The sequence below is a fragment of the Condylostylus longicornis genome, unplaced genomic scaffold (genome assembly GCF_029603195.1).
Source record: "Condylostylus longicornis isolate FDR11 unplaced genomic scaffold, ASM2960319v2 ptg000020l, whole genome shotgun sequence".
Lineage (NCBI taxonomy): Eukaryota > Metazoa > Arthropoda > Insecta > Diptera > Dolichopodidae > Condylostylus > Condylostylus longicornis.
Window position 1 is genome coordinate 1,440,564 of NW_026577989.1, and position 19,260 is coordinate 1,459,823.

Here is a 19,260-nt window from a genome sequence, read left to right on the forward strand (position 1 = left end):
CAATCGCAATACAAAAATTTTCATATTCTTCTGGTAAGGTATTTAATAACATAATAGTAATTAATTCAGAAGGAAGCTCCACACCAACCTCCTCCATTTGATCCACGCTACTTTGAAAATCCCTTAAAAGCTCTGTCATTGTTTGATCTGATTTCTTTTTCATTTGAAACAGCTTTTTGTATAACATGATTTTTCGTGATGGCCCTTTTGAACGATGAACCTGCTCTAACATAACCCAAGCTTCGTTCGAAGTTTTTGCCTTTTTCACATACTGCAATTGATTTTCTTTTAATGCCAATACAATTAAAGCCAATGCCTTTTCATCATATTTATCCCACGTTTGAATGTCATGAAAATTGCTTCCAGATGAACTTTCACCTTTTTCTAGAACAGGACGTATTTCACTTCCACTCACATAACTCCATAAATCATTATATATTAATACGCTGCGCATTTGCAATGCCCACGATTCATAGTTATGGTCATCTAACTTTTCTATATTCGCACTGGAGTTCATTTTATTTTATATATATTTAAATCCGCTTTATTAAACAAATACCCGATAGTATATATTTCTATTACAATAAAAAAGAACAATTATTTCGAGTACCACGCGGTGGCCTTATCTGGGCCCATAACCTGTTAAATTTTAGTCTTTATTCATTCAATTCTTCTTAAGAACTAACAACATATTATTCAAGTTTAAGTTAAGGTTTTTAATTAGAAAAAAATATTATAGGCATAATTATTAATATACCTGCATAAAACAATATGTTAAAGTGAAACCAATAACAATATCAAATAATGTATTAATACAATTAAAAGTAATGTTAATTTAATCATACGATAAAGTGCTTTGATACCCAAGTAGCAAATTAAGGAATTAATTTTTAACAAAAATAATTAATTCGTAGAGACGCACTATGTATATAGAATACTAGAGATGTACTATATAATTATTTCGAAAACTTTTAACCTTTTGTATTTAGATTGTAACCTAACAGGAACATGATAAAAAGAACTGAAAACAATTTCTCCATGTTAAATTTTCCTTTTCTTTATCTTTTTACAAAATTTTTTCTTTAGATTACCTTTATAATTGTTATAATTCTGTGCTATGACTTTTCACCGGAATTGTACCGTCTACAGTAAATTGTAGGTACTCGTAATAGTTGAATTTAGTCTAAATGCACATACATACATACTATTATTCACGTAAACAATAGGATAACTCTTAATATTTTATTTATTTTTAGGCCTCTGTAGGCTTCCTTTAATTTAAAAAAAAAAATAAAATTGAGCAAAATAAAAGACATTTAAGATTTTCATACAATATCAGATTTATATTTCTATTTATTTTATTATTTTATAAAAATTTTTTTACATACATAAATGAATAATATGAAAGTTTCGTGAATTATTTATGTAAGCAACATACATAGTTTATTTTATATATGCATTGTATATTTTAATAAAATAAAGTTAAACAGAAAAAAAAAAAACAAATGCAGCAATAGCAGATAACGAGCAGAAAAAGTAAATAACGGGAATTTTTAAAGGGTAAAAATGTTATATTTATTTTTGTATTTATTTTTATTTTTTCTTATATGACTTTTGGTTTGACACACTTTTTTTTCTTGCTGTTTTTTATTTTTTCATTATATTATTCTTTTGCACCATAGCAATGATAAAAAACGCAACCAAAACATAGATAGTAGGTAGTTATTCGTGGATAATGGTATTATTCAGTTGGGAATATTCTGAGGCTATAAAATTCCTCCAGTCGGTAGTAATATTATGAGTATAGAGAGACTGCGAGGAGTAAAAGTATTTACTGTGTGATAACAGCATGTGTTTACTTATATACATAAATGCATATATATATATATATATATATATATGCATTTATACATATATATATATATATATATGTATAAATAATGTTTGTTCTTTGAATCATTTGGGGATAATTCTAGATTTGCCTTCTGGTCCCTTGGATTACAGATTATGAAAATTTTTCATTTTTTTTTTTATTTTTATTCCTCTATTTTTTTGGGTTCTTGTTTTTTTTGATTTTGTAAATTTTTTTTCTGTTATTATTGTATTTTTTTTTTGTGCGCGAGTTTTTTTCTATAATACTTCTTCAATTATATTTCGTTCAACTCCATTTTGTCATACGGAACCTATACTACCCTTATACTTGTATTAAATTTTTTTTTCCGAGAATTTTATTATATTTATATGCATAACCAACAAAGTATAAATGATAAAAGCTTGTATGATAATGTGTGTAGCTTTTGCCATAGATAGGTAGCATAAAGCTACAAAAAACAAAAAGAAAAATAAAAAATAAAAACAGAAAAGGACTAAGAGTAGATATTTTACTTGATTTGCGTTTGTTACCTGAACTACATGGTGAATTCATGTGATGGGGGTAATAAGCGAACAAAAATGAAAAAAAAAAAAAAACGAAACTGAAGAGAAAACTTCAAATAACATTCTTATCATTCTAAAAGCATACGTGAACTCATCGTATTTGTAAAAAAAACAAAAAAACAACAAAAAAAAAATTTTTTTTTTTTCATTTTCTTTTTTACTGATATTTTTCTTCTTGTTGCTCTCTCCGTTTTTTTTTTATTTTTACTTTTTTGTGTTTTTGTTTGTGATGAAGGATATAAATTTGACTATATAGTATAAATATATGAGCTTAAAATGATGGTACATGTTTACAAGGTCGGTTTTTGTGGTATAGGATTTTTTGTTTTTTTATTTTTTTGCCCTTTCTTCTTTTTTACATCATATTCAATGGGAATGATTGAAGAAGGACTAAAGTATACCTATATAGAAAGTTACTATGGAAATAATAATATGTAAATGTATTTAGGAAAAGAAAAATAAGGAACTAAGGAAATCATGTAAAAAAAAACAGACTGGGATGAAAAGGATGAAGTAAAATTACAGTTTTGTAGAATTTTTATTTTCCTGTGCTCTTTTTCGTATTGTTTTTTTTTTTGCATTCGCTATATTTACTAACATTATGATGATTTAAGGAAATATTCTTCCTTTGTTCAATATAAAAATTCCTGTATACGGTTTCCATTCAAATTATATTCAAATTCAGTAAAATTTTTTGAAGTGAATAAATAATTTATTGAATTCCGTGTTTCATTTGTAATGTACGAGTAAGTACAGGTTTTTGTAATATTTTAAATAAATTTTTAGTCGAAATTAACATGGTTAAATATCACTTTAAAATTTATTTGAAAGTGATTTTCAAGGTCAAGATTTCAATGTTATTTTGTAAAAATTTGTTCAGTTAATAGTTAAAGCAAATAGTTAATCTATATTTAATATAGCAAATTTATAGCAAATTCCTGAGTTGGCAACAAATTTGGCATTATTAATCGAAATTTGTTTTAGACTTTGTAGAAGTTCAAATTTTTTCTGTGATCTTGTTTCAATAAAAGTTATATGCTATCATTAAAAGAAAATCACATCCTACCATCATGTTATATCCTATGGTTAGAAGGATGAACTCTTTAAATTTTATTATCTAATTTTTTTTTATTTCTTTAAAAGTTTTTTGAAACTAATGGTTTGTTGTTCAAATTTGTTATTATCATTATGGTTATTATTATTGTTAGTTCTTATGCTCTTGCACACATACAAATATACACATTTAAAATTTTTTACAAGTCAGCAGAAAAATAAAACCGTCTTATTTTTGTATTTTATTTTTTTTTTTTGTTATCTACCATGTATCCAGATTATTGTTAGCACACGTTTTATATGTACGATTATATAAAAATTTTATGCGCGAAAAATGAAATTAGGTTTATAAAATCTGCAAATTTTATAAAATTTTATTATAATAATGCACAGGTATGTACGTGTGTAAATTTATATTATTATATTTACATTTTTTTGCTTTAATGCTCTCACCTTTTACTGCAAATATTTGTGAATGAATTATGTATATGTAGGTATATAAGTACAGGAACATAATATTAAAAAAAAGCTAACGAAAATTGAATGTTATTCAAAAAAAAAAAAAGAAAAAAAGAGTCAGAAAGTTTGAAATGCTGACTGCACAAAAAAAAAGTAAAGATAAAAGTAAAAAACATCAATAATGAAAATTTTTAACAAATTTGAGCTCTAATTCTGGATTTGAGAGTTTTTATGGCAAAAAAACAAAGAAAAATTTATTCGTGTATATGGGTACGCTGTTTAATATGTAAACATTAAGGATTATCACATACATATGCAATTATGCATTAAAAATATATTTTAATATTTATAAAAGCATAACAGCACAGTCTTCTTCCGCCATTTTTTATTAATTGAATTTTCATCATTTTTTATTAATAGTAATATTAGGGAACTAAAAGGTAGGAAGGAACAAAAGACGAACTATCTATCCAATTCTAAGATTATTTTGTAAATTTCTACCCCTAGAATGTTCACTGAGGTTTCCCCATACTCCCCTCAGAATTTACAAGTATCTCCTCTTTCCAGGCACAGCCGACTGAGTTGCTTCATTTTAAGATTATACATAAAAAAAATTTGTGTCTTATAATTTGCATAGAAAATTCAGTTAATAATTTAGACAAGACAAATTCCAAGGAACGGACAATAAGGTTTGGACTTAATTAAAAGTTTTACTTATCTAGCAATTATTAAATTAATAATTGTAAAAATCAAGAACTATATAATATTATGCTGAAACAAACAAGTTGAAACTTACATGTCAAGAATTTTGCACCAAAAATTTCTGATTCTTATGAAGGTACTTTTTGATCAAGACAAAATTAAAAATATTTCTAAATTTAAAATTCACATTAAGTAAACAAATATTTCTTTATATAAAAATATTGTTTTTAATTTGAAACGATTCCTTTTCATCTTTGTTTAGGAAAAATTATAATAAAAACAAAAGAATAAAACTGATTCCTTTTGACGTCGACCGTGACCCTTCCACAGAACAAAAACTTATTCTTTTCTTTTAAACTTACCTTATTTTGTTGCATATTGTTCATTTTGACATTTGATATTAAAATAAAGTCCTTTCGCAGTAACCTTTTTTTTTTATTATTCCTTGCATTTTACCTGTTTTTCTGTTACTGATCTTTTATATATAGAATGCCATTCTTCCGTATATACTTAATTCTTGTAAAACAAATAAAATGACAACAATATCGTATATCGTATTTTTCATACTTTCATTATAATTTTCATTTAAAATTTAACATATACGTACATACAGAATTGTTCATTTCCAGAATACGAAAATGTTATACAAAGAAGCTTTGGGGTTTGCGAAAATAATTTTAACAAATAAATATGTGGCATTGTATTGAAATGATTTAAAGTGACATTTTACATAAAGACAGGATATCCGTGTAAGTTCAATTTCTCTGAATGAAATCACAAATACTTTAACAATACTAAATTATCAGGATTGCTCAAAAAATTAGTGAAAATTTCGTGAAAATATTGAATTAATCAATTATTATCAAATTTATTATACTTCACCTCTTCGACTAATTAAATCTTTATAATTATTGTCCTAAAAATTGAGATTTGCTTCAGATATAAAGCAGAGTATACAATTTTGTGATTATAAAATCGAAATTTATTGTGATAAAACCGAGCTATATGAAGGAATGCATTATTTTTCAAAGTATTTGTTTATCAAAAAAGCTATAGAAACTTCGATATCCTTAGGGGTATTTTTTAATAAAAAAAAAAGAGAAAAACGGGCAAAAAATTCTATATTTTTTTTTATTTATTACGTTCTTCTTTTGTTTTCCAAAAAAAAAAAAAAACATACTCCTTTACTTGGCGCAGAATTGATGTCCTTGCATATAAAAATATTTGAATGAAACAATGTAAACATTTTTAATTCTTTGTTCTTTTTTTTTTTTCTGTTACATTTTATGTTGCTTGCGTTTTTGCTTCTTGTTTCTCGTTGTTTTTGTGTGTGCATGTGTTTGTTATTTCAGTTGTTTTATTTTGTTCTATTCTCTTTTTCTCATTATATTTTTTTTTTTTTGGTTGCTTTCAACATTGCCCTTGTTCTGTTATCATTCTGTTATTATTCCAATTATTGTTTGTTTTTAAGTTTATTTTTTTTTGCATTTTGTTGTACTTTCGTGTTTTAAACACCAAATTTACAGCATCAAATTATAAATTTTTTTTCGTTTGCCTTATTTTTCATTGTTTTTATGATAAATTTTTGTTTTTTAATTTTGTTGTTGTAATTTTATTGCGTTTTTCCGTTTAATGTATCCTTTTTTTTTTTTGATTCATTTTATTTTATGTTGCTACTTTTTTTTTTTTTGGTTTTTCTCTCACTCGTTTAACATAATCCTTTTTCTAAATACTATACTGTGTAATACGGTTACAGGGTGGAATATAAAAGTGATTGAATTTAATGAGAAAATGTTTTTCGAAGGATTAATTTTCGAAAATATATTTATATAATTTTCAATTAACTGTAATATGTATATGAATATAAAAAATTATAATAATAGTTTAAATTATCTTTTGAAAACATAAACTGTTAAAATTAGTATTTTAAAAATTTAATTTAGTATAATATGCGGAATGTTTAACTGAAATGTAGCGTAATTTTACTGCGAAAAACTTGAAATTAATATTTTTATTTATGATGTGTTTTGCTTCTAAGAAATCTTTTACAATTAAGACAAGACAGAAGATTCAATAAGAAAAATTTAAATTGATTCAAGTGAATGAAACGAAATATTTTTAAAAAGTAGATGGTATATTTATAAGGTTTAACTTAATTACATATTTAATGAGAAATTGATTCCGGTTATGTGCGACAAGTAAAAAATTTATTTAATCATGTTTCTTATGTGTATTCTAAGAATAACAAATCCCTTTTAATGTAAATTTCTAATAATACTTGGTATATTTACATATTTTCAATTAAAATACATTAATTATTCTTGAAATTATATTTGAAAACAAAATATTGATTAGAAATTAAATTTTTAAATTAAAATTTTAAATTTTTCAAAATTTTTTCTAATGCAATTAGTCACAGTACATATTTTCCTGACCATCATAGTAGCAAATTTATATAGATTTAATTCACGATATTTATACCAGCGTTATTTATTTTTCTATATAAAACGTGCAAATACTATAAGCTTTGCCACTTCTCTATATATACATGATATACATACATGAAATTTATTATCAATATGTATATAATTTTTATAGCTAATAAAACAGATTAATTTTATACATTACCAGATGACGTAAAATTTAATCTGAAATGCACCCAGTAAACACCTTATTATTTTCTTATTAGGTACTATTTTTTTTTTTAAATAGTGTACTATATACTACTATCTATACTAGTGTACCTATACATACAACATATATTAATGTGTTTACATTTAAAGTTTATAAAAATTTTTATTATCTGTATATACAGAAATTCCTTCTTTTATGTAGCTTAACTCATAATACAATTTATATATATATAAAAGAATCAGAATCTATAAGTAATATAAAATAAAATAATAGCTAGATATATATTCTATATACTATAGTTACTTGTATAGTGTAAAATTATTTGAATATCTGTTCTATTCTGTATATAGTAAGTTCATGTACCTATAATATTGTTTATAGATCGAACATTGTATTTTGTTAAAAAAAAAAAAAAATAGAGAATTTGATGCCAACTTTTATGTTCGTATAGTAACATTTAAAAGCATAATAAAAACTAAATTATACTTATGTATATATACATATATTTATTATGTACATAATCAATTTCAGATTAGAATATTAGTATAGTAATTGTATAGAAGTACTTAAACCTTAAGTGCACATAGATATTCTGTTTGTAATTTTATACTGTATTATGTGTATATGTATAAGTATTTTATGTAGTTTAAATTTTATTATACTTCTGTTTTGATTTCATTCACTTAGATTAATTCGATATTGCTATTTAATAGTGTCAGTTTAAGACAAAAAAAAAAGAATAGGTAAATTTTTTAAGTTATTAATAAAAATTATTTAGAAAAGTAAAAATAATTTTATTTCAATAAAAATACATGCTTACCATTTTTCATATTGCATCACTAATACTTTTTGACGGTTTATTCGGCATTCGGCACACAGATACAAAGAATCAATTTAATTACGTTTTGTTACGTTGTAAATTCTCAAAAAGAGTATCACATAACACAATAATTATTTCCACATTTCATATCTGGTACTTTAATATTTCCATTCTCCCTTCAATTTTTCATATTCAAGATTTCATACTTGCATCTCATTTTACCATTATCTTTATTCTTACAGCACAATTTTTTAGAATTCTTAAATTTTTTATAACAAATACAAAAAAAAAAAAATATTTTAAATGTAAAAATTTTGAGAAGTTCATTTGTAATGATAAGCTCTTTACAATTTAAAAATAAAAAAAGTAAAGTAAAAAATGATTAGTAGACAGCTAGTAGAGCACTACTCCAGAGCAGTGATCAAACTAGTGGATTAGTAGATACTTCATATAAGTTGGACAAAAATTTCTAATCTATTGGTAATTTTATCTTCTATTTCAAATTTTTTTAATTTCTTAGATTTCATGAAATCTTTCAGCATTTTAATAGATCAATTTATTTAAAATTAATTTTAAACGTTTGTTCTATTAAATTTACAATTTCTTCAAATGGTTTGCGGCACTCCAACAGCAACAGTTACCGTACAAAAACACAGGCAAAATAATTGTTTTATTACGGAAAAGTTTTGTTTTTTCAAATTTTTTGTTTAATAATATTGATTATCAGTATCAGTAATTCAGATTATCTGTTTAGTATTCAGATTATTTGTATATTTATTACAGATTATCTGCTGAGTAATTAATACAGGCTTCAAATAAAATTGTTGACTTTTTTTAAATGTCGTCCATGTATTTGAATGAGTGTGATGCCAAGTTACTTTATATACTTTTGCCACGGAATTTTTGAAATTTGCCAGAGTTATATTCCTCTCGGGTAAACCACTTTAAAGAAATCTCAAAGTAATGATATTGAATGCTTTATTAATTTCGATATAAATCTCAGTTATCATATACGATTTTCAAAAAGAATATATTAAATTAGTATTAAATATTTTAAAGAAAATTAATTCATTGTTCCTAACTTTCATTTTAATATTTAGTTCACTTAATTTCGATATGAATATCATTTCATTTATATTGGATTAGTTTTCATTGTTGAATGAAAGTCATTGAAATTTTTGATAAATTTGAACAACACTAAATTTCTAATTTATGTCAAAATAATTTTTTTTTTTTTTTTCGTTTATCAAGTTATTTATACATTTTGTTTGAATAGTGTTATCACAATTTCCTTTAAATAATTTTTTCTTATTTATAGTACACGATTTTCAGTTGTTTTCTTTTATGACTTGAAATATTTTATTTAATACATTATATACATACATATGTAAAAGTATATATTATTGTTAATGTGTGTATGAATTTATTTACACTTTATAAAGTATTATATTTCGTTATTTTTTTTTATCAGAAATTTTACAACTAAAATAATTTAAACCATGACTGTTCTTATTTCCAAAATATAATTTTTTATATAGGAGCAATAAATAATGAATGTTTTTTTTTCCCATATATATAGAGCTACTATTACTAGCACAGGATCGAAAAGACTATCTAGTTGAAATATATTTTAAATAATTTTTTTTATTTTCCAAAACTTTCCTCACTCATTCTGTGTACTTAGCTACATATATATAAATATTGCATAAATAATATGCAAATATAACTGGTTTGCTGTGATATTTATAATGAAATTTTGAAAAATAAATTTTTATAAAACGCAACGATTTCACTTTATCAGAGTATTTAAATTTTATAAATTTCTTTTATTGTTTTTTTTCTTCTTTGTGTTTACAAGCCAATGAAAATAACAATTATTTAGCAATTAAAATGAAGAGGATTAAGGAAAAAGTTTGTCTTTGGTTTGAAAATTTTTTTTTTCTTTTAAATTGTCTTTTAATTTTTTCTAACTTTATTTAGTTTTGTTGAATAGTTCAGAAAAAACAGAGAATTTTTTTACTATATGGGAAATTGAATTTGTTGCAAGGATTTTATTAGTAGATTTTTAAAGTGATGTTATAATTATGTGCCCAATATCTTGAACATACATAGAATTGTTTTATATTAAAACCGAAAAAACTTAAAATTTATATGATTTATTATGAAGCGGTTCAACTTTTCTAGAAAAAAAATATTGAAGCCGAAAGATTAAATGAAAATAATTTATTACAAGAAATTATTGAAAACCATTTCTTTCTTTTAAAAAAACAAACAACAAAATATAATTTGTGCTTAAAATTTCTTTTAATATTTGCTTATCAATTTTATTTATATTTATTATGTAGAAATATATGACAATATTTGCAATTTGTAAATTAATCATAATCTCAAATTTCAGTAAAATTCACAAATTTTCAAATTTATCCCAAGAATTAAATCAAGAACAAATACGTTTTTAAAATTTTATGAATATTTTCGAAATAAATTGTTAAGGAAATTTTTCAAATCGAAAATATTGGATTAATAATGAATATAACAAATTCATTTGTTCAAAATTTCATCTTTATATAGCTTCAAGCGTTTTTGAGTCCTATAATCAAACAACTTATACAATATTGTATGGCAGCTAACATAGCCAGTCGATAAATTTCGACAATTTTTATTAAACATGATAGCCCTAATAATTTTGTTTCTGTGAAATATCAATACCATAGCTTTCTACCATATAATTTCTAAAATATAGCCAAATAAATTTTAAAATTGTATGGCAGCTAGTCGAACCATATCATATTTAATCCCTGGATCATATTTAATTTAAATAGGTTTCTGGCGTTTACTGTAAAAAATTGTTTGTTGAAAATTTTGTGATTTTAGCTCAATTAGTTTTTTAATTATCGTTAGGACGAACAGACATGGTTAAATCGACTCTGAATTTAACATTGATCAAAAACATATACTTGAGTCTATATTATAATAAACCATTATTTTTTATCGCTGCAATTGGTAATGCAAATTCATAATACCGATTTTAATGCCTTTTAGGGTAAAAACTGACAATATTCCAACATAACACATATAATTAACATTTTTTTTGGAAATTTAAAAAAAAAAGAAATTTATAAATTTTTTGAATTTTAATTATAACATTTTTCGTAATCATATATTCTTTTTTATAATTTCAGATTAATTCAGTTGTTAAACATAACACAGATAAATCATCAGTTTCAGCGGAAATAACAATTTATGCAAATGTTACCGATAATCAAGCAAGATATAGATGTGAAGCACATAATGCTGCAACCGAAATACCATTATTCGAATCAAAAACTTTAAGTGTACACTGTAAGTTTTTTTTATAAATATTTGTTTTGTACTCCTTCTTCCCTTATATTCTGTTTATAGCCATTTTATTTTTTTTATTTAAATTTCATTCATATTCTTTCCTTTTAATTAAAATATTTTAATTATATATAGTTTTATAATTAAAGTGAAAAATCAAGAAAATGTTATTGAAAAATTCAAAGGTTAAATAAATTGATTTTTAAGAGGGTTCATCCATTTTTTTTTTTATTTATTTATTTACCTTTCAAAATCTATAATAAGGAGATTTCAATAATTCTTCAGACTGAATTTATTGCACTTTAAATATACTTTAATTTTCAAACACTTTATAATAAATTCTTTTTTATGTATACATATATATTTTTCACATTAAACGCGTTACGTTTTATAAAAAAAATAAATAATTACACTTCGATTTCAATTTAATAATTTGTGAAAAAAGTTTCCCTCAAGCACCCAATATAATATATAAGAATTAAGGTGTAAAAATGGAAAAAATCATAAAACTTTCCCTTTTTTACACAAAAAAAAAAAAACAAATTATAAGGGCAAAATGAATGTTACTAAACTTAATGGTTCGATTCGTAAATTTTGTCCTTATAAGAATACTTATTTCTTGAAAAATTGCAATTACTATAAAGAATGAAAGAAAATGGAGAGTTGCAAAAAAAGAAATAAAATTACAGACATTGCCATTTTAAATGTCACCTTATTTCACTTCAAATGTACTCCAAAAAAAAAAAAAACGAAATAAAGAAAATTAAAATATCAAGAGAAAAAGAAAAAGACTGAAAAACAAAGAATGCATCGAATCCCAAAATCTTTATCGTCATATTTTTTTTTTTTTTTGTTATCAGAGCCCCTAATGTATCCATAATAAAGTATACTTTTAAGAATACTGAATGACTTAAAAGTTAAGAGAAACGAAAAAAATATAAAAACACTAAGGAATGGCAGAGAAATTCAAAAGTATTGCGATAGAGTGCAATAATTCTTGAGATTTTTTGATGCCTTTATACTATAAAACAGTAACTTTAAAAACACCTCCATCAAAAGGAACAAAAACAAAATCACAAGGGGGTAGAATATTTTGTAATATCCTTTCATTCTTTTCTTGAGGTGTGCTTATTTTTTTTTTCTTGTTCTTTGTTCTTAATGCTGTTGGCTTTTTGACATTTTGAAAAATAAAAAATTTCTCCCAACTTTTTTCTTATATTCTTTTGATTTCTTCTCTTTTTTTGCAAACTTTTCAATAAGAAACAATTTTATTCTCCATTTCGGTCTCTAAATTTATATTCTTCTTTGTCTCTTTATTTCTCTTCCTTCTCTTTTCTTTTTCTTTTAAATTCGCTTTTAGGAATTTTTAAAAATACTATTATTATATTTATTGTTATACTCTTATTTTTTTCAACACTCTCATTTTCCCTATCATATACAAACATACATACATACATCCGAAATACAAACGATTCTTGATCTACAGTTAAAAACTAATGCAAAAAAATAAAAAATATTTATTTTTTTTTCTGTTTGTCCAATTATTTTTTAATGCTTTTTTTTTCTTTTATTTAATTTCAATTACAGTTCCACCTGAAACAGTTAAAATTCGTATTGAACCAGAAGAATTGAAACCTGGTACAGAAGCAACTTTGATTTGTGATTCGAGTTCAAGTAATCCACCATCAAAAGTATCATGGTGGCAAAATGGAATACCTGTAGCAGGTAAGTGTACAAATAGCTAAAAATAAACGTTTCATTGTTATATTATGTATATTATGTATGTACAATTTAATAGATATATAGATATTTAATTCCAATAGAAATTGTTTAAATTATTTAATATTACTGCAATATTTTCTCTAAATGCAATAGGTATAAGTATATGTATAATAAAAGGAACGCGATTGTTAACAACCACAAGTTACAAATATTTAATATATTATATATATATATATATATAGTATATTATGTAGGTGATATATATAAGCTAAATGGTGAAATATATAAGATTTGCATTATGTATTCTGTATATACATTATATAAACATCATTGTATAACATTTTAAAATCTCGAAGTCAATTGGGAAAAATATAAAAGAAAAAAAATTCAGAATAAAATAGAAGAACTTTAAGTTTTTTGTTTTTGATTTTTTTTTTTGTTTTTCTGCTTTTTTTCTTAACAATTTTTACAACAAATTATTGCAATTTTTTTACCATCACTATTTTTTTTTTATTCCTTTACCTTGATTTTTTTTTTTTTGGATATTGTTTTTTAGTTTTTTTTTTCAAGATAAAAATAAGCATATGTACACAATATTGTTATACCACTTGGATTTTATTTTCTCATTTCTATTCTCTCTTAATATTATATATATATACAGAATAAAAGTAAAATGTTATAAATAAAGAATAACTTCTTGTTAAGTTTTTTAAAAGGTAAGAAAATGGAAAAACTCTTACCTCAATTCCTTTATTTAAGTTGATATTTTCATTTAAAATCATTTGTTATTTGTATTATACAAGTATGCATCGACATTATTATATAGACATATACCTATATATATGTATGAAGATCTCAATCCTGGAAAATTGTACAATAAACGAAACAAAATTTTCTATTTTCTTCTTATTCCTTATACTTTAATTTTTGTTTCTTTTTATTTTAACTTAAAAATTATTTTTCAATTCAATATGTTTTATTGAACAAGATGAAGAGTTGGAAGAAAACAAAACAGTTGAAAACTGAATTCGAATCAAATAAAATAGTCGTGAAATTTATCCAATATCTACTTATATATAGAAAGTCATCAATATCCTGTAATGACATTTAAAGCTATAACCACACCATTTTTTATATTTTATAAAAAATATTTATATTCAATCTATAATAAACACCGAGGGCAACAAAATATGTTTATATGAATAAAAGATAATATTGAAAATTTTAGAAGTTTAAGATTGCATTCTTGAATAATAAAAGTGTATATTTTCAAAACGGAACTTTAAATGTTTTGCATAAAATAAAATTTAGCTAAAGAACAACTTCTTTTTGAAAAGTTGAATTTTATTTATTTATTTTAAGTTAAATATGATTTATTCGGGAATTAACCAACTAGTTTCCATATACTAAGTAACTATTATTAAATGGTTTCTTATTGGCTTTTATAATTGTTTTGGATTTTATCAAGCTCAACTAATTAATTTGTATAAATAATTTTATAATATGTAATTATGATAATGTTATACAATGCAAAAGTGTATGTATACAAAATATTGTGACATATTACGTTTTCACTTTTCAAAACTCGAATATTGTATATTTTATAATTTGGTTCTGATACTTAAAATTTTGTGGCAATCATTATAAATGTGCTAGATAGTTAAACTATTACCAAATTCACAAAAAGGTAGTGAAATTTTTTCCAAAATAAAGTTGGGTCAAACCAATGGTTTGTATTATAGCACTTTTCCCTTCAACAACGGAAAATTCTGCTTTTGAATACAGTCTATGTATACCTATCATACTATTAAAATTATTTTCATTCATATACAAAACTATTGCTAGGATTGCATATATTTAGGATGACGCATATATGCAGTCTTTGAAATAAAGCAAAAATTAATATAAAAAGGGGTTAACATAATGCTCGATTTTAAAGGTTAATTGTGTGAGATAAGAAAAATAATTATATTTTTTAATTTCATGGAATTTACCGTTAGCTTTTTGTGTTTATAGAAATTTGGAAAAGCTTGCGGTTTTGGAAATATAAGGTGTCAAAAATTCAAATTTTACAAATTTCAAGAGGCGATAACTTGTGAGGGGGTGGAGATGGAAAAAAATTTTCTTCTAATGAAATGAACTATTTATTAATGTCTAAAAGCCCCTAAAATTTCAAGCTTCTACAAGCTGGGGTCTAGAAGAAAAACGACATCAAAAATTTGGAAAAAAAAGACTTTAGATAACGGTAAATTTGAACGGCCATTTTGTTTTTCTAAAGTTTAACCATAGTATACCGCGCTAGAGGAAGCAAGCCGCTGCTTTTATGCGTTTGCAAAATTTAAAAAATGCTTATGGTTTCATTGCAACAAATAGTTAAAAAAGGCCATTTTTAGTGTTTTGGGGGGGTATAACTTCTAGAGGGGGGGAGATAGGTGAAAATTTTGTTCTACGGAAATAAGTTTCTAGTAAAGATCTATGTACGTACAAAATTTCAGCTTTCTATCTTCAAGGGTGTAAAAGTTTAACGGACGGACGGACGGACGGACGGTCGGACGGACGGTCGGACGGACGGACGGACGGACGGACGGACGGACAGAGTGAAACTAATAAGCACTTTTTTTCAAAAAATTTTTGGAAAAGTGCTAAAAAAAAGGAATGTACGAGTATGTGAAAAATTATATATTGTCCTATTCTTAGCCTAGATTTTTTTTGCCTCGATTAATATTTTTCCATTCAGTTGCATTTGATTTAAAATTTCTTAATTGACTATTTTGTATATTCAACCATTCTTTGTTCAAGGAATTTTTAATTGCTTTGTTTATTAATAATTATGCATAATCTGTGTATACAGAAGTTTAATAAGTCATGCCTGTTGGCTCTTCAATTGATTTTTTTTTCCTATATTATTCACTTCTTCATGTGACTTGGGATCCATATCGCGTTCGGTAGTAAAAGCGAATTTGTTTTTTTTAATTGCTTGTTTTAATCGTACTTTTAATATTCTACTTCTTTAGTTCTTATGCACAAAATCGCATGTTGTATTTCTGTAATATTTTTCATTGATTAAAACCAAAATGTTAACAATCTTTGGAACCATAAACTATATTATATCAAGTAATAGAAAAATATTTTTTTAAAACTATTTCTTCATATAAAAGTTTTAAAGAAATATAGAGATTTTGTGAATTTCTAAATACAAACAACAACATTCGGAATCAAAACCACGGTTTTGTTGCCAAAAATTAGTCACAAAAAACGGAAAAACGTGTGTAAATTGTTATATTTTTATCGCACAATACAAATTTAATAATAAAAACGATATGAAAAAATAAAATGAAATTTTACAAGAAATTTTTTTATTCCAAAACCGTAAAGAAAAAAATATTATGCAATTACTAAAAGAAAGAAATTCAATTAAGTGAAAAAAATAATTTACAAAATCAGGATCAACAAGAATATCGTATTTTGTCCCACGCCTGCTTTCTTAAATCAAAGATAATAGAAACAAGAAGATCAACACAATAATAACAGTGTATAGATCTTGTGATACTTTGTAATTCATTTAGAAACCTATATTAGGGGGAAACGCTAAGATTTCCAAAGAAAACTTCATAAGATTTTAATAAATTTATATTAGCCTCTACTTGAGGTTTACTAACCTTTAGAGTAAATAAAAAATATGTTAATAAATTCCTGTAAAATAATTGAAAATCAATAATTTTAATGAAATTTTCAACAACTTACTCAGTCGACTCTGACTCCCGCAGTTTTTTTCAGAATTTCATTTAATTCTAGTTTAATGTTAACTCGCACAGAATGTGTTCAAAAATGTTTCGAATATTGAACAATGTATAATTCCTAATATTAAAATTCAAGTAACATTTTCTTCATCCCAGTTCCATGAAAGCTGTATGGTTATAGATATTTTCATCTTCCTAATCTTTAAATATCTTAAAATTTTACTTATTACATATAAATAAAAAACAGTTTTGAGGATGCATTAAATTTGTTATATGATTATAAAATGCAGAGTACACGACCACAATTCAAATACAGAAATATATAGAAAAAGATAAGAAATCAACAAAAAAATTGAGGAAGTAAAAAATTTTTATTTTCTTTTTTTTTGTACTTTTATCCTTTCGCATAAAATTTTTTATGAATAAAATAACAATATGCAAGTATAAAATGTTACTTACATCTAATATTATACATACAAAGTCTCACAAAAAAAATAAAATCTAATGTGATCAGCACATAACCGACCGCAATCTATATTGTCTAGTGAAAGTGTTACAAAAGATTATGAAAATGCCTTTGGAACATATTCTCCTAGTTAATAGAAGAAAATTAGTAAGCCTTTATTTAATATACCTATAGAAAAATATAAATTTGGCTCTTAGTATAATTTCATTTTCAGCTTCACAAATTCTCTAAAGTGTTCACCACTTAGATTCGGCAAGAAGCAGAACTTTAATATTATATTTCAAAAAGTTCCATCAATCCGTTCCGTAGATATGGTAAAAAATTTTTAATCGGCCCCTAGTTCGGTTTTGATATTAATCCCGAACATTAATCTCAAGTGTGAGTGTGACTACTATGGGGAAGTACGTTCCCACGGAAAACTCGACATCCAAAATGCCATCACATAACCTCCCTTATTGCATGCAATTCACTTTTTAAAAAGTATTATGTATGTAACTGTTTATTATTTCTGTATTTTTAAAATAAAAATTTCTATAAGAGGATGTAATACAATTTACTTCAACTATGACGTCTAAAATATACTCTATAAAAAATTTTATAAATATAATATATACCTTACATATATGAGATTTAATATACGAATATATGTATATATATATAGCAAAATCTTGAATGCAATAAAAATCTATGAAATTTCTCTACTGTGCAATAAAGAAATTCCAAATTGAAGATTCAAGACATTAAAAAGCTAATTTTTGTTTTTTTTTTTTATGTGCTACATTATTTTTAAGTCTGTAATTTAAATGTACATTATGCTGACTAACTACTTTTATATATGTAGTAGATGATGTAGTAGAATATAATTGAAAATATATAAGTAGATCTATAGTAAAAAAATATAAAAAAAAGAAACAAAATTGAAGGAATGTGAAAAAAAAAGAAACATAAAAATTAAAATTTTCTTGCAACACTACACTTAAAATTTTCCTTTTTCTCTTCTTTTTGGACTATGGCATTGCTTTGGATAAAAAATCAGACGCTTTGGCTTTACACAGAAAAGCCAGATCTTTCTTTCTTTTTTGTTAGTCTTCAACATTGCTTTTCAGTTTTTCTCCAACAGAAATTTTTTATTCTTCTTTTTTGGTTTTGTTTAGTTGTAGTAGGGCGAGAAAAGATGTCTGTGGTTCGTTTAAATTTAAGGAACCAATTCCAAATTTTGTTGATTTTCTCGTTTATGTTTTTACTTTGTTTTTTTTTTGTTTTTTTTTGCAATATTTAATAATACATTTTTCTTGTTATTCTTACGAATGTGTTACATAGTTGAAAGGAAATAAAATAGAAAGGATTTTTTTTTCTATTTTTTTTTTTGTGTATATTTTTAATAAATCTTTTCCACTTATATGTACAGTTTTTCTTTAAAAAGAAAATAATCAAATTCAGTATAAAATTTAATAGAAACTGAAAAGCAAGAAAAAAATAGAATTTTGTTTTTTCCTTCCTTTAAAAATTTTTTATTACAAATTTCCTCTCAGGCTTTTTCTAGAGTTACAACAAAAAAACAAAATAGAAGAAAAATTGGAAAATTCCTTTTTTTTTTTTGGAAAAACTATGATTGTTTTTTTTTTAATTTTATTTCTTTAGAACTACTCTTTGTTTGTTGCTTGCTGCAATAATTTTTTTTCAAACTTTTTTAAAAATTTTTTATTGCTTAACCATTTTTAGATGATCCTGTCTTTTAAAGTGTTAAATAAATACTTTTAAAATCACTTGTAAGGTGTTGACTGATTTTACATTTATTTTTTTTTTTTCTCCTTGATCTAAATCAAATTTAAATCATCCAGTGCAAATAAATTATATTATGAAGTATTTTTGTATATATTGTAAATAAA

The 19,260-nt window shown here is 23.9% G+C and overlaps 1 protein-coding gene across 1 annotated transcript in view; it reads left to right on the top strand.

The window, feature by feature from the left end:
* LOC129606636 (nephrin) overlaps window positions 1–19,260 on the top strand; it is a 504,217-nt gene that overhangs the window by 390,055 nt on the left and 94,902 nt on the right. Inside the window, exons 10-11 of the mRNA XM_055517050.1 lie at window positions 11,287–11,446; window positions 13,031–13,168. Coding sequence (XP_055373025.1) covers window positions 11,287–11,446; window positions 13,031–13,168 — 298 coding nt within the window. The remainder of the gene's footprint in view (window positions 1–11,286; window positions 11,447–13,030; window positions 13,169–19,260) is intronic.